The 15913-nt window shown below is 48.3% G+C and overlaps 1 protein-coding gene across 19 annotated transcripts in view; it reads right to left on the bottom strand.

The window, feature by feature from the left end:
• Positions 1 to 1562: 1562 nt before the first annotated feature.
• PPP6R3 (protein phosphatase 6 regulatory subunit 3) overlaps positions 1563 to 15913 on the bottom strand; it is a 128951-nt gene continuing 114600 nt past the window's right edge. For 10 of the 19 annotated variants that reach the window (XM_019755615.3, XM_019755619.3, XM_019755621.3 and 7 more), the window contains 6 exons: positions 15531 to 15684; positions 13990 to 14096; positions 12191 to 12341; positions 7181 to 7198; positions 6812 to 6913; positions 1563 to 3778 (listed from right to left, as the gene is read on the bottom strand). In XM_019755615.3, the coding sequence (XP_019611174.1) occupies positions 3727 to 3778; positions 6812 to 6913; positions 7181 to 7198; positions 12191 to 12341; positions 13990 to 14096; positions 15531 to 15684 (584 nt within the window). In that variant the 3' untranslated portion in view covers positions 1563 to 3726. Of the gene's footprint in view, positions 3779 to 6811; positions 6914 to 7180; positions 7199 to 7219; positions 7337 to 12190; positions 12342 to 13989; positions 14097 to 15530; positions 15685 to 15913 lie in introns of those variants that run through there. The other 9 variants (XM_019755617.3, XM_019755620.3, XM_074336838.2 and 6 more) reach the window with 2 other exon arrangements.

The following is a 15913-nucleotide window of genomic DNA, read 5'->3' as shown; positions in this document are numbered from 1 at the left end:
TCTTCACGACTCTGTCACTTGCTAGCTCGTCATCCTTGGACAAAACTACTTGACCTCCGTGTCCCTCTTGCACATGCAGTGAGGAGAGCTATTTCATAAAACCGCTGGGAAGAAAAGTTAATGCATGTCCAGTAATTAGGACAGTGTCTGGCACACAGTAAGAACCCAGTTTTATGTCACCCAATAGAGAATTACACAGGAAAAAAACAGCACAACACACCCAAGTGCCTTCCATGAAACGGTGTGAAACCCTGTTGGCTGCATCTGTAACCTACATGGGAGAGTCACCTCAGAGGCAGCGTGGCACCATCTGTTTACTAGGTAGGCGTGGACTGATAGGCAGGATGGAAAGGGCGCAGGAGCCGGCGAGCGCTGGACGCGGAGACGGCAGTACGAAGGGAACGGGACCCAGAGAGAGGAAACCGAATAAAGAACGCTCACAGGCTACGGAACGAGTGAAGCGATGCAAGCCCCTAACCATCACTGCCGTGCGGACGAGGCCAATGTCCGCAGAGTGGGCATGGCCCTGTCGCAGTACAGCTGTGTGACCACAGGCTGGCGGGGGCACCCAACCCGGAGGCAGAAGCATCATCAAAGCCATCTGCTCGGAGCATAGGCACTGGAGCTTTCTGGGGGTGCAGGTTTTAAGTAAACCAGCAGCTCAAAGCCAGGCTTCAGGATGGTGAGCAGGTGACGTTACAGGCTTGAGGAGTGAAGAGCTACCAGCTAACATTTACGAGCTGCTATTACCACACGGCAAGGACTCTTCGAGCTCCTGTAAGTCTATGAACCTGTGACCACCATTTCCCCTCTGACAGAAAGAAGTGGACACGAAGAGAGGTGAGCGTTGTGTGTCGGGGGGAGGTGGGGTATGAGCACGCGCACTGGCCACCCAGTGAGATGCCCGCAGAGTCCAGGGGGTACAGGTGTGTGCCCAGACTGGTGCACTGGGTGGGACCTGGTGACTGGCTCTAACCACCACAAGGATCTTTGTTTATGCAAATCGGTGGAAGGAGAATGAAAAATAAGCAGTGGGAATGTCACACTTTAAATGTCATTGTGGAACAGCTGAGTTCTTTTTTTTTTAAGGAGGGCGCAGCTCACAGTGGCCCATGCGGGGATCGAACCAGCAACCTTGGTGCTAACAGCACCACGCTCTAACTAAATGGGCTAACCAGCCGCCTCAACAGCTGTGGAATTTTACCACTAGTTATTGGCAGGGCTGGAAGCCAAAAAATCCAGGCTAGGGAAGTGCTGCCCATGGAGAAGACAAGCTAGGGGACCTGACAAACCATCTCGGGACAAGGGCTCGTGGCTGTTCCCGTCGCCTGTGCGCCAGGCACTGATGGTTCTCGTGTCTCGGTGACAGTGGTGGGCGGAAGGAGCCCTGCCCCGCTGGGTGGCACACACCGTAACTCAGTACAGGCCGGGCTCCCTGCACAGCCGCTCGTGTAGAGCACAAGGGACATCAGGGAGCCCCGACCGGGACAGTCAGTGTCGTTCTCTTAACACGGCCCCCACACCCTGTCCGGTTGTGAAAGCCCAAGCAAGGTACAAGGAGATTTCTAGAAACAGAATCAGGCTTTATTTTTGTTGTTGTTATTTTTAATACAGGTATTGTATTGTAGACATCTATTAGTCTTGCAATTCAGGATGGCCAATACACAGAAATTAAAGTAGGAAGTAATGAGTGTGCTCGCTCCTGGTCCTGGGGCTGGTACCCTCCAACCCCAACAGGCTGTCGTCCTTCCCATCCTCGTGTCCTTTCCCTGCCACACAGACAAGCAACACAAAACACTACCCCAAACTAAAACCCCAAATGCTCTTTCATCAGCAGCAGGCAGGATGAAGTAAGCCTGTTACCTCGGGTGGGACGGAGAAGCCGAGCAAACGCAATCCTCACGGACAGAGGCAGCGTGTGCCACGCCTGGAGCCGAGCCCGGCAGTTGCCGGCAAAGCTCTCACCAGGTGAGACCAGAGTGCGTCATCCATCAGTGGTCCCCGAGGTCCTGTGCCACAGAAGTCAGCATCCTTGAGACGAGTGAAAGGAACCCAGTCCTCCGGCGGTGCCAGGTCCCAGGGGGACACACGAGACAGTCTCTTCGAAGAGGCACTCACACAGAAAACGTTCCTGAGGAGGGGCACAAGGCCCAGCGGGGCACCCCCGCCATCTGTCCCCGATGCACTGCTGACTCCACTGTCCTTGAGGGCTCCGTGTGCCTCTGTAAACCTCACCAAGAGTTTCCACACCATTTACAATGGAAAAGTAAATAAGAAATAAGGCATTAGACATTTGACTTTTTTATTTCCATATGTAATGTAATGTTTAGGCACGCTGCTTGGGATGCTATTTCTAAAAAAATCGTTGGCCATTTTTCAGAATATCCTTTTGGTTTTAAATACTGGTCAGGAAAAACAAATGATGTAAAAATACGTGAATAATTTTCTATTACAGAAATGAAAAACTGATTTGCATCTAAAAGTGCAAGAGGTGAAGAAATTTAACCCTTTCACCAGACGATATGGCAATATACAATATATTGCTTCAGCTGTTTGAGAAGGCTGTGATGTATTCTTATATTGACATAGAAAATTATAAATTACATTGAATTAGTATCCATAATCACTATATATATACACAAACCAGTTCTAAAAAAATAGACTGGTTTAGAATTTACGAGTGAAAACCTCACAAGGTACAGTAAAACAATTAACATGCTTAGGTGCCGGATGTTGATTTCTAGTTTAAAAATACTAGCCTGTAAAATGAATTCCATTAGCGGCACGAGCATTTTTCAACTGACTTGCCTAATAGGATTTTGGTACGTTAAATACGCAGATTGCTCTGAAATGTTCATTGGTGATGCTTGTTAACAAGGTAAAATTTGGTGAATGGGTTAAAAGGCAGATGAACTACCGAAAGAAAACAAAAAAACAAAAAACGAAAAACAAGAAAACCCAAACCACAAGCCATGTACACTCCAAATAGTCTAGTGTTTCACCTGTAGGAATAATCATTTCAAGCAAACAAGACTTTAACAGAACATATGGCTTTACAATAACATCAATTTTCAACTAAGTTGTAGCAATAAATACTTAATCTCTACCAATAGACTTACATTTTTTGATCCGTTTTAAACAATACAGAAAACAGTCACCAATCCGAAACTGGTTATAAAAAGAACACCAAATATTTCTTATTCAAAATCACTTTTGTAAGTTAGAACAACCAAAATAACACTTAGAGGGCATTTCAATCCTACAACTCCTTGCCAACCTGGAAGAAAAATGAATTCAATTTTGTACAAGGTGAAAAATGTATGAAAACTGCCTAATACTTTGGTCACACTAATAATTGTCAAATAGTTATGTTTCAAATACAATAGATCTGTGTATTCACTTTTATAAAACTATTCTTACAGCCATTTTAACTATAGTATTACTACTATTATTACATGGGTGGCAAGGTCTTATTTCACAGGCTACCCATTATTTAGAACAATACAATATAAACATACGCAAAAATTCTTGGTATTTGTCAATGTGCAATATTTGTACACTTCTGAGTTTCTCTGTACAACGTCTGAGCATCTAGAATATAAAGGTTGCTGGCCCTGACCCCTTGCCGAGCGAGTGCAGCAGACGGCCTGGCGGCTGCAGCCGAGCCCAGAGCCCCTGAACGCTGGCAGTCGGCAGTCCTCCGTCAGCGGCAGCAGAGGCCACTCATCATACAGGCCCATTCACTGAGGTGTCGCCTGGCAGGCTTGGCTGGTCAGTCCTACGGAGTAAGAGACAGACGTCTGAGGGAGGCACTTACACAGGAACGTGAGGCAGAACATGAACTTCTTTTGCGCTGGGGGTGGGGAACATTTATTTCAAAGCTGCCCATGCAAGGCCAGGCATGCAACCTGGCACTGAGCAGTGACTTAATGAAACACTTCAGAAATGCATTTACCCAAAGCTCCAGAAAGTCTAACTGAAGAGCCTCTAAGCTCCTTCTCAGGCTTTGGTTGAGCGGTAGTTCGCCAGGCCTACAGGACAGCGGGAACTCCATGAAACCAGCCCCCCTCCTGGCTTTCTGGAAGCACAGGACTGGCCAGGCCCATGGATCTAAGCTGCTCCCGGAGCACACGCCTTCTTGAATGCAGCTTTTTATCTGTTCCGTGTATCGGAATCCACACAAAATTTCACTTGAAACATAAGACGCTGCTACTGAGGGGAAAAAGGAAACTAGAGGAAAAGCTTGCCAACAGGACCAACCGCTGAGAACAAAGGTGTGACTGGAACGAACGCGCTCAGGTTTACAGGGGGAGGGAGAGGCAGGATACTAAATGGACACAGTGGGGACGGAATACGGAGTCTGCCGTCCTGCGCTCTGGATGGCATCACCCACAGTCCTACAAAGCAGACTTGGGGAAGGATGCTGGAGGCGCCATTGGGAAGCACTTGTGAACTAGCATCAAAATGCACACACAAAACGCTTCAGACACCTGCAATCGTCCCGAGGACCCAGAAGGCAGATCCACACACAATGCACGCTCTTCACATTTGACGGCATCTCAATGTATCAGAGACACAGGCATCGAGAGTTGTGGACTCAGACATAACCGGGCACATCCTGCCCTCACCACTCACTGTGACCTTACGTGAATTTGTAACCTGTCTCGGTTCAGCTTTCTCCCCCGGTGAAAAGGGGACAATAACCCCCGCGGGGGACTTGTAAGCAGACGACGACGAGGACAAAGTGCCGAGCACACGGGCGGGCACGCGTGTCAGATGTGCCCGACGAGCAGCAGTGCACACCGGACAGCCCGAGGGATCACCGTGATGCTTGGCTGGGACAGGAGCCCCATGGGGCAGGCTGCTTAGGAAAAGTCCCAAATGGCCTTTTGTCGCCACCACTGCCACAAGCTGCCGTAAGAACATGAACGTGGCACATCTGGAAACTTCCCTTGTCTCGGCCGCAAGGGCAGCTCAGATGTCACCCGCTGAGGCCGTTCCCCGCCGCCCTACCTAGCACGGGCTGTCTGTCCCTTCACCCGCTGGATCTAGTCTCCATGAGGCCCCCTTTCTGCGCGCCCCATGTGTCTCTGTCTGTTCTGCTACTGTCTTCTCATCAGGCCTAGACCACTGGCTGCCACCCTCAGACATGTGCTGGACGAGGAAGGGAGATGGACAGATGCACGGACACACGTGGTGCCCCTCTTCTGCCACTGGCTCTCCCCGGTTTTTCCTGCAGATTGGATGTTTCTAGGCAGGGAGAAGAGCAAGGGGAATGGTTCCCCTGAGGAAACGAGCCAAGGATATTATCCCAAGCCTTCTGGACCACTTATGTCAGAGAATCCAAGACCGGATGCCCAAAGCAACACTCCAATTGGGACAGACGTGGACTATCCTGCCTTCTAGACAGTGCTCAATAGCAAGGAACTTACAGGTAGAAGTCAGGGAGATGACATCACTGATTGGGAGTTAGACCTACAAAGGACCTTTAAAATAACATACACTGAAGACCCCAGGCAGAAAAAGTGACTTGCCCGAACCCTTAGAAACACTGCCAGGGTTGGATGCCCAAAGCTGGGGTGTCACCCGGCCTCCATGCTGCCTCCGCCTCCCAAAGCCTTCACCAGAGCCAACATGCTCAAACAGTTCTTATAATTAATATGTGTTTTTTTAATTACAAAAGCAAACCCCTCATTCTGGCTGTAATTTCCAGGAGAGAAACAAAAGCGGAGTCGGCCAACCAGTGACTAAAGAGTGCCCTCTGCTGGTCCCGCTGGGTATGTCACCCCTAAAATGCCTAGAAGATTTTTGGTGGGGGGGGCGGTTTGGGCGGGGGAAAGTACAACTTCTCTAAAATGACGGTATTCCTGAGGGATGATACACAGATAGATATAACCAGAAGAGTTAACTCTGGAGATACTGGGGGCAAATCCTCGTCCCTGGCTTGGCTTATCCCTTCAGAGCTGGCTCAGCCTGAGCAAAAGGTAACTGGAAAGAAACCACCACACTCCAAATCACTCAGCTCTGGTAGTGCGGTTTTCAGTGAAGACAAGGTAAGTTTACAAAAACTAAACCGAACAGGGCTCACCTAACAGTGGAGAATATTTAGCTACACTTGTGAAAGGGTCTCCAGGAAAGGCCTCCCCATGTGTCACAGGGGCGTGTCCACAGGAAAACGGGCGCCAGGAACTGCTTGTGCCTGACAGCTGTGTGACTTCACGGAACCAATGAGAATTTGGGGCGCAGTCCGGGAGGGTGGCTCCATGGTCTCAACTTAATACCTCATCAAAAAAAGGGGGCTGGGTAATGCCAGCATAGGACCCTTCCATTTCCAGATTTTTTTTTTTTTTAACTTTTATTTATTTGTGTTTTTCCAGGACCCATCAGCTCCAAGTCAAGTAGTTATTTCAATCTAGTTGTGGAGGGCGCAGCTCACTGGCCCATGCGGGGATCGAACCGATAATCTTGTCAAGAGCATTGTGCTCTAACCACCTGAGCTAACCGGCCGCCCCTCCCACACATTTCTTGAAGGGCCAGTGATGTTACTGAATCTCCAAACACAGGTCAGTTTTCGACTTCTGGGGTGAGGAGATAAACTGTTATTTCTGAGTTCTCAGCTCAGTCACCCTGATTCCGTAAAGACTGAGAAAAACGTTACTGTGCTGAGTAAGTCACTGAACGTGTCAGGACAACTGAACGACTTCCTCCTGTGTCCCATGCTCCCCGATGCCAACTTCCCTCCCCGCGCCCAGGTGACAACAACCAAGGCCAGAGCAGGGCCTGGGCAGAATCCCAGGAAGCGGGCCGTTACCTCTGCTCTGGGCGACTGCTGGGGGGCCGGGGGGCTGTCTCCGGGCTCTCCTCCACATCTTTACAGGCAGCATCTTGAGAGGTAGACAGTTTTCCTTCCTCGCTGCAGGAAAGAGGATGACAGACAGCGTGAAATGCCACGGTCCCAGGCCAGGGGGCGGATGAGGGCACATGCAGATGGCGCTGGAAGTCGTGGGTGCCATGGAGTCACAGGCCCGGGGCTGAGCATGCTCAGGGGAGGGGATCACAGGCACCAGACAGTGACTGGGAACCGACAGGAGGAGAGGCTCACGCACAGTGGGGACCGGAAGCAGGACGATGTAATGCAGCTGGTGTCTGGGGAAGAACGGGCCCGCACGCCTGTACATACCGATAGGATTTCAACACTCTGAAGCCCAGTGTGCAAAACAGAAAAAGAAATGTACAAGAGTTTCAGAACACTCCTATAAATGAGGAATTTGGGGAATACTATGTCCACGAGTGCACATAAGCAAATCTGCAGACTCGGTGAAGGTGTCAAATGAACCTGTTTGAAGGAATGAGTCTTTAGTTAAAGCATTTTGCTTTCCGGGCTGAGCCCACCATTTAAACAGTCAGTAGGACAGACCCCCATCAGCTTGTGGGCTGATGTCATGTGGGCAGGTGACACGCGGCCTAAACCAGGACTGAACTTCTCGAATTGCCCTCCAACCATGCGTGAGAAGTACAGACACTCAGAAGGAGGAGAGCCACGAACAGCAGCCAGAACAGGTGAAAACTGCCCCTCAGGGGTCAGAAGGAAATACCACCTGAAAAAGGTTACTTCCCCACCAACTTCCCCATGGTTCTTGGTGGAGAAAGACAAGCAGCAAACGCTTTCACCTGTTTGTGGGTTGAGATTTGGACTTTTGCCTGTTCTGTCTGGATTGCCACGTTGACACAATCAAGGTGGCCCTAAAATTAGCTGAAGGGTGGTTGGCAGTTCCCGCTGGGAAAGTCCACTATTCTGAGAGCTGGTCCTGTCCTGGATTTGCTTATGAAAAGCGGAATCTTAGGATGGTTTCTTGAGTGGCTTTCAGATAGGCCCATGCAATTTGTAAGGAGGAAAATGAACTAAAGATCTGTGGACAATCTGAGTGACCTGGTTCATTACTCTACCCCCACTGTCCACTCCCTGCCCATAAAGGAGGTGTTTCATACACACGACCTTCACCCCGTAAAATGCAGCCATTGCATACAGGTATTCTGAGTCACGTAAGTGGCACCGGATCGTACACCTCATTGCATTGATCTCTGTAATGAGCCGTCTGGAGGACCACCTGTCCCTGCCGTGACACAGGACCCCACTGTGTGCACCTCAGTTCTACCTGGCTTCTCACAGTGACCAGCCCCGAACTGCCCTCCGCCTCGCACCTCTGCGCATGATGCTGCAATGACCGGGACGGCGCAGGGCCCCAGGGACTGCCTGGGGTTTCTCTGCACCCTACAGCCAGCGGTGGTCATTGACAAGGAAGTCCCTGGCTGCACTCCCCAAAGCAGGGCGACCGGGCTCGGCCCCAGAGCCCCCCACTTGCCATGACTCCCTTTCTCATTCCTGCTACTCTCGTAAGAGATGCCGGATGACGACTGTTTTGAGCAGCTCTATTTCTTTTAGCCCTTTTGGATTTCCTTGTCTGTAAATCGCCTGTTGCTATCTTTTTCTTTTGCCCATTTTCTGATTTGGATTTTCCATCTTTCCCTTACTGATTTATAGGAATTGAACACCTTCTTGTTGACTGAGATACCGTAAGCTTCCTCCCCTCCCCCCATTTGCTGTCTGCCTCCTGATTGTGTGTACAGTGCTTTATCAACTAGAAATTCTTAACTTTGATGTAATCCAATTCTATCCTTCGCATTATGGTTTATGTTTTTGCAAATTTTCTTGTTTCGTTATTAAAAAGGAAGTCCTTTTCTGCCCACAGGTCAGAAAGACACACTGCATTTTCTTCTAACGACCACGAGACTCTGGCCACATCACTTAACTCTGGAGTCTCATTTTCCTCATCTGGAAAGTGGGATGATAACCACCGTTCTTATCTTCTAGGGTTCTCGAGAGAAATGAAGGAGTTAGCACACATGAACCGTTCAGAGAACAGTGCTGGGCACGCAGACAGCACCACACATTGGACCTTTAGCCCCCCTGGAACTAACTGCTGGTCGGGGGGGCTCTCGTTTCACTTGTCCCCTTGTGGTGAGCCAGGCTCCCTGCGCCCCCACTCCTGCTGTTACTAGGCTCCCCCATCACACTGGCCCCTTCACCTGTTTGCGCACTAAGATCACACTGTTAGAATTACTGACATTGCAGCACGATCCAGTAGCTGCCAGCGCAAGTCTCTCATTTAATCTTCCTTCTGATTCTCTCACCAATTTGGGAACCTTATTATTCCACATAAATTTTAGAGTGTGTTTAACATTTTAAAAATCCAACTGAAATTGTGTTTGGAATTGCATTAAACTTAAAGGCTGATCTGGTGACGGGCACCTCTCTGCCCCACTCAGCTGTCCCATCAGAGCGTGGGTGGGGCTCCGTGCACCCAGATCTGCAGTGGCTGTTACGGGACGTCCCCGCTCTCTCGACAGGCACCTGGGCTGGGAGAATTCCTAAATAGCTTAGAGTCTGATGTGTTTCGTGGCTGGTCCTCTGCCTCTTGTTATACAGCCTAGCTGCTTATTACTGATGCAGAGAAAGGCTACTGATTTTTAAGAGCTCTCTTACCCAGCGCTTTCCTGAACTTTCCATGGATAATAATTGATCACTATCTGTGAACAATAATAGTTTTACCACTTCCCATCTAATCTTCCCTACAATTCTATTTCTTCTTTCCTCCGAACATTGCGCATGGCTGCCCACAGTGGCAGTGACGACGGCCATCCTTATTTGTTCCTCACTTTAAATGAATGCACCGAAAACTCCCTTAGTGAGTGTCATTTCTGCTGTAGTATTTTGGTCTTTACCTCTTACAGAGGTAAGGAAATTCACTTCTGTTCCTGCTTTACTCTGTTTTAATCATCTACGGGTACAGAACTTTATCAAAAGCTTCATCAGAAATATCAAACGATTTTTCTTCCAGTCTATTAATATATGGTGAATTTCACTGACAGATTTTTCTGACGTTGAACCATCCTTGCACACCAGCCATGAATTCTAATGGATCATTATGGATTATTTTTAATATGCTATTGGATTCAGTTAGCAAATACTTATATAGGGTTTTTGCATTCAGTTTTCTTGTAAGTGACATGAGTCGATCGTTATATGTAATTATCCCTATCTGGTTTTGGAATGAACATTTCACTGCCTCATAAAAAGATCTAGGCAGTTTTTGCACTTTTTAAATTTTCTGTAACAAGACAGAAACTAGCAGACTCATATGCACGAAACGGCCCTGCATCGTTGCCGTAACGACACACCCGCTGCCTGTGAGGCCGCCCCGCTCGGGAGTGGGTGTGCTCCGTTGTCCTGACAGGTACTGGCTTGTTTGTATCGTCTATCCATTTCAAAGATTGCTATTGGCTTGTCTCTTTCTTACTGATATTAGTTTCTTCCTCGATCCTCCTACTGAACTTTCCTTGATGACTACGGCTTGTCTTTTCATTTTATCCCCTTTTGGAATGTTAGAAATTAAATAAAGTCAAATTATCAATCATTTCCTTTGTGGTTTGCATTTTTTATAGTTACAATAGCCTTTACCCCCAAATTCTAAAGATACTCTTACATTGTCTTTTGAAAGTTGTAGTTTTGCCTTTCATACTTAGGTTGAGACAGAGATTTAACTGTATTTTTCTCCAAAAAGGATACCCACTATTTATTAATCCATCCTTTCCTCACCGAACTGTAATGTCATTTGTTGTCACACAGGTCAAATCCACGGAAGGCAGAGGGTCTGTATGTGACTGCGGACGCCACATCGTCAACAGTCGCCTTAACGAGGCGTCCTGACCCCTGGCCTGGGGAGGCCCCCTCACTGCATTCTTCAAAATGACCTGGGCTAGACTTGGCTCTCTCTGCTCCTCTTTATGAATATTACAGTCAGCTCATCAGTTTCCATAAAAAACCCAATGGGATTTTGATGAGAAAGACGTTCATTTTACGGGTTAATTTTTTAGAAAATGCCAGAGACATCTTCGCATTAACACACATGGTGGCATGTCTCCCTATTTATTTAGGTCTTTAGTATATCTTTCAATCTTAATTATCTTACAGACAAGGTTTAAATTTTAATTAAAAAAGAGGGGGCACATCTCGGACAGCTGGTGTTGGTTCACAGGACGCACTTGATTTGTACATCCAGCAAACTTGCTCAACTTGCTCCACTTTCCTAGTAGTTCTAATACTTGTCTACAGACGCAATCAGAAATTGTTATGTAGAAAATCATAAGCTACAAACATAACCATTTTATTTCTTTCAAATCTTTACACCTTTTTAAAAATTTTACACTGCATTTACTAAGACCGCCAGCACAGCGGTGAAGAGAAGCAGTAATGGGGGTTCTGAATGTCTGGGTCCTGCCTTTGAAGGGAACACTTCTAATGCTTCCCTGTTAGGAATAAAGTCCGCTGTAGATTTTCAGTAGACACTTCCATCAGTTTTAGGCAGCTACTTCCTGTTCCTGGCTGCTAAGTCATGAACTGCTTCAATTTTTATTAAATGCTTCTCCCCACCATCTACTGAAGGTCCAAATGGTTTTTGTCCTTTTATCTATCTGTGAATTACCTTCAATAACCTTTACAATGTCACAATATCCTCACATTCATAGGATACATTTTTGGTCATGACTTAAAAGTACATCACTGGATTTGGTTTGCTGGCTTTTAACGTAAAAGTTCTGTGCATATATGCCCACACAGGAAGTTAGCCTACAGTTCATTTTTCTCTTTCACGCCTTGTTTTGTAGTGACCTTACAATGAGCTGGGAAGCGTGCCTTCGTGTGAGCTGAAAGGGTGTGCACACCATGGAGACCAAAGCTTACTGAGCTCTAACGACCGCGCTGTGTTGGGAAACGGTTTGCATAAGGCGGAGCTTGGGTTTTCACGGGCTGAGCTTTGAAATGAACTGCATACAAGTTAGTTTCTACTATGACTAAAGGTTTGTCAAGTTTTTACATTCATGTATTTTGAATCTGCTAGACTTAAACTAGTCTGAATACTAGAGATAGAAAGAGAGAGACACAGACAGACAGACTTAGGGACCCAAACTCTCCATCTCTTCATTAAGATTTATTGAGTTTAACAGAGATGTTAGAAAGATGTCAGGCTAATCTCTGAACCCACATTTGAATCAAATTAACGATATGAACACTTGAGATAACCCCCAGTCCCCTCCCCACCTGAAGCTGCCAGTCGGACCCGCCCCTGGTTACCTTTTGAAGACGGCAGTTTCTGTCTTGGCATCTACAGTGAGGCTGAGAGTCTCCTTCACGCCGCCATTCATCACTGTCTCAGTTACCTTGTCTGTACTCTCTGCGTCCTCCTCTCCATCAGAACTGGCTTCCATGGCCACACTGCCTGGCGCTGAAGAGAACACAAGGTGAAGGTCACACACACCAACACCACACAAGAACTGTCACCCCTCTTCTGTGCATTCCCACCCACCCAGTGTGACATCTCCAGCTTGAAGACGACGACGTGGTTCGCCTGGGCCAATTCTTGATGGGCACAGGCTTCTCACAAACGCCCACTGGTGATGTGCCACGGGGCTTCTTCAGCCCCACACCGGTGAGTGCCCACGGCCTCCCGAGCTCTGTCTTCCACATACCTGACTCCCCAGCACGCGCCCATCCCTGTTCTCCGTCCACGGTCCAGGCAGGCAGCCCGATTCTAACCTCCCTACCTCCACGCACAGGACGCAGCCCACAGCTTATCCAGTGACTGTGCTCGTGCAGCCTTTTCCCTTCAGTTGCCCCACTTGGATCCTCTTCTTTCTTTTTCAAGTTACTTTCTTGTGGTTTATTTCCTTCTTCTATAACAGGGAGCCATGTGGTGTACTGATTATGAGCTGGGGCTATGAAATCATACTTCCTGAATTCAAACCACAGCTTCACCACTGACTCGTTCATAACCCCTGGGAAAGGTATCTAACCTGTGCCTGGGTTTTCTCATCCACCAAATGGGGATAACTGAACCCCATTTGTTGAGGGATAAGATGAAGTCATCCACATAAAATGTTTGATAGAATGAGAAACAAAACCAGTATTGGCTGCTGGTTTATTACTTTGCCCTGCCCCTCGGTTCCTGTGCCCTCCATCCGTATCCTCATTTCTTTCTCGAAGGACCTCCTTCTTTGTTCCCTCACATATACCGACTCCCGCTCATACCCGCTGCACTAACCTCCTCCCCCTCCCCTCACTTCCCAAAACCCCGTTCATCAGCTAAAGACAGTTCAGGGCCTATGCAAGGAACGATGTGTGTACAGTGGTACCTCGGATTTCGAACGTAATCCATTCCAGAAGACCGTTCGAGTTCTGAAACGTTCGAAAACAGCCGACAGCTAGGCCTCAGGATCTTGCACTCAGCAGAAGCCGCGTGACATATTCGACTTCAGAGGCGTGTTTGAAAACCGAAGCACTTACTTCTGGGTTTACGGCGTGCATTAACCAAAATGCTTGTCAACGGAGACATTGGAAAACCAAGGTACCACTGTATTGTGAATAACAAGACAACCACTGGACACCCAGGGCTCTTTCATCTGTTCACAAAGGTGAGAAGAAAATGAAGTCGTGCAGCCTGAAACCCAGACACACGCACTCGCCCAGCAGAGTGAGCTCTGTGGCACAGGAGGACAGGCGCCGCCGGGCTCAGAACACACACGACTAACTCGGCCTGTGCACCCAGTGCAGCCGGCTGTGACATTCTTCCTCCTGGGCCTTTTCCTTTCGGGTGCAGACAGGACCATGGAAGGGAAAACTCTGTCCCTTACTCCTACAATCAACGCTGTGTTTCCGGACTGAACACGTAATCTCTTTTCTCCGGCTGTCCTGAGGACATCAGACCCACTATCTTATTCTCCTGGCTCCTTTGGGCCCTTGAGCCTGAGAGTCCAGAGTCAAACCTGCTTTTATAAATCTGCTACGCGGACCGAGGCAGCTTTTCAGACCCATAGAACTAAGCGCAAGTTAAAGCCTGAATGACAAAACGGTGGCCAGGTCCCCACCATACCCACCTTCGGGCTGCACCACCAGCGCAGCGACACTGGGAGTCAGGGGGTCCATCGGTTCAGTGCTGGTTTCCATTTCCACTGGAGAATTACTCCTTAAAGCATCTTTTGTACTTTTAGAAAAGAGAAAATTCAAATGTTAGCAGTGGGGAGGAGCACTCAGTGACCATTATTCGCAAAAATCCTTTGAAAGTCAGTTCTGGTTCTGTTGTGGAGACATCGGTAGTTGGTGACAGACTCCAGGGACACACGAATCTAAGCGGGGCCAGGTAAACATTCTGCTAACTCACAGGGCGGTAACGCAGGGGCTTCTCAGGGGTTTCCAGACAGGGACAAAATGGCCCAGCCTCAGCCTCACCGCGATCACCAGGCTCGCAGGGCAGGGAAAGCAACGGCATACACTGGACATACCACTGCGTCTACGGTGCCGCTTTTACAAAACCCCATTTACCTTGAGCCAAACTGCCCGGAGGGCCTGGCCCTCTTAGTGATACTGAATGAGAAAACACAGGCTGTGCACAGAGGCAAAGGGAAGTGAGCTGTTTCAACAACGTTCTCATGTAACCAAGGGGCCCTCGTCCTCCAGTCACAAAAGGCAGAGAGAACCAAGAGGGGAAACTCGACTGACCGGTACTAGAGCCGAGTTGGTGAAATCATTCATACTATTTTGGAGACGTTCCCACAAATCTCAGCTTCACCTCTGAATGACAGCTTACTATCTGCTCTGATCAGAATTGCTATAAAGAAGCAACATGAGTTTTAGCCAATTTTTTGATTTGTCTAAGATGGTAACTCCCAGCTCACCATCTTCCTGTTTTTTCCATTACCAGCAATTGTTTAAAAACATCACGTGTTAGAACAGGCAAAGCAACACAGTCTTTCATATGGGGCGGAGGAGATCGATTTTTTTCAGTAGACCAAATAAAACAGTGTTTAGCAAACGCAACAATACATGAAGTCCATGGCTAATACTCAAATGCTGGCAGTATTATTCAGGAACGTTACAAAATGACAGGTTGCTGTCATCGAGAATAAGACACATAACAGGACCCACAGCACACCTGTCGCACCCCTTAATTTACAGCACTGGACAAGCTACAAGGGAAATACAGGTCCGTACTGTCTGTAAGTTTAAGACACAGTTTGCCTTGCTCTGCCGCCCTCCACACACAGGTGCCTGGCAGTTTTCTGGCTCCCCCTCTTTCCTAATCTCCTCACTCCTGCCCTGATGGCTCAGAGGGGCCCGAGAAGCCCTGGCAGATGCCATCGTCATCAGCATCCTGCCAAGTAGCTTCCCGAGGCCACGTCTTCCCAGGCCACTTGGCTCACCATCTACGCCCTTTCTCAATTCGCCCTGGATGAAAGGAAGGAGAATGCTGGTTGGTTGTCCTGTGACTCAGAGCTGTGCCACTACGTCCCCCGTGTTGATTTTTAATCTCGTTTGAGGCCCTATATTCAACTTAGGGAAAAATCAACGTGACACCAAGCACACACCATCCCCAGTTCTCCTATGGAAAGGTCTGGAGAGAAGGCGCATGCGTGCTCACCTCAGGGAAGACGTGAACTCCGAGAAAGAGGCCCAGCCCGTCTCTTTAGTCGGCATCGGCTCCTCCGCACTCCAGACATCAGACCCCACAGAGTCTAGGGGAGCACCGTGGGTTGTCTCCATGGGGACATCAAAGTTGGCTGACCAGTTGGGTGCTAAACAGAGGAGAGGAATTACATTTTGAGAACGTTTCACCAGTTTCACGTAGCACAGATATTTTTCAGAAACAGGTCTGCACTGACAAAAAAGATGGGCGTTGTGGGAATAGGGCATTTTAATACACTACTGGTAGGGAGGGGTGCAACTGGCACCCTCACCTGCAGGGTGATTTGACAACATCGATCGTGTTATAAAACTTCATGTTTCCTCTGATCCCTTAGCAAG

The sequence above is a fragment of the Rhinolophus sinicus genome, chromosome 14 (assembly GCF_057876585.1).
Source record: "Rhinolophus sinicus isolate RSI-liver-muscle chromosome 14, RSI-T2T, whole genome shotgun sequence".
NCBI classification, from domain to species: domain Eukaryota; kingdom Metazoa; phylum Chordata; class Mammalia; order Chiroptera; family Rhinolophidae; genus Rhinolophus; species Rhinolophus sinicus.
The sequence above is the reverse complement of the archived record's forward strand: the minus strand, read 5'-3'. Positions and strand labels throughout refer to the sequence as shown.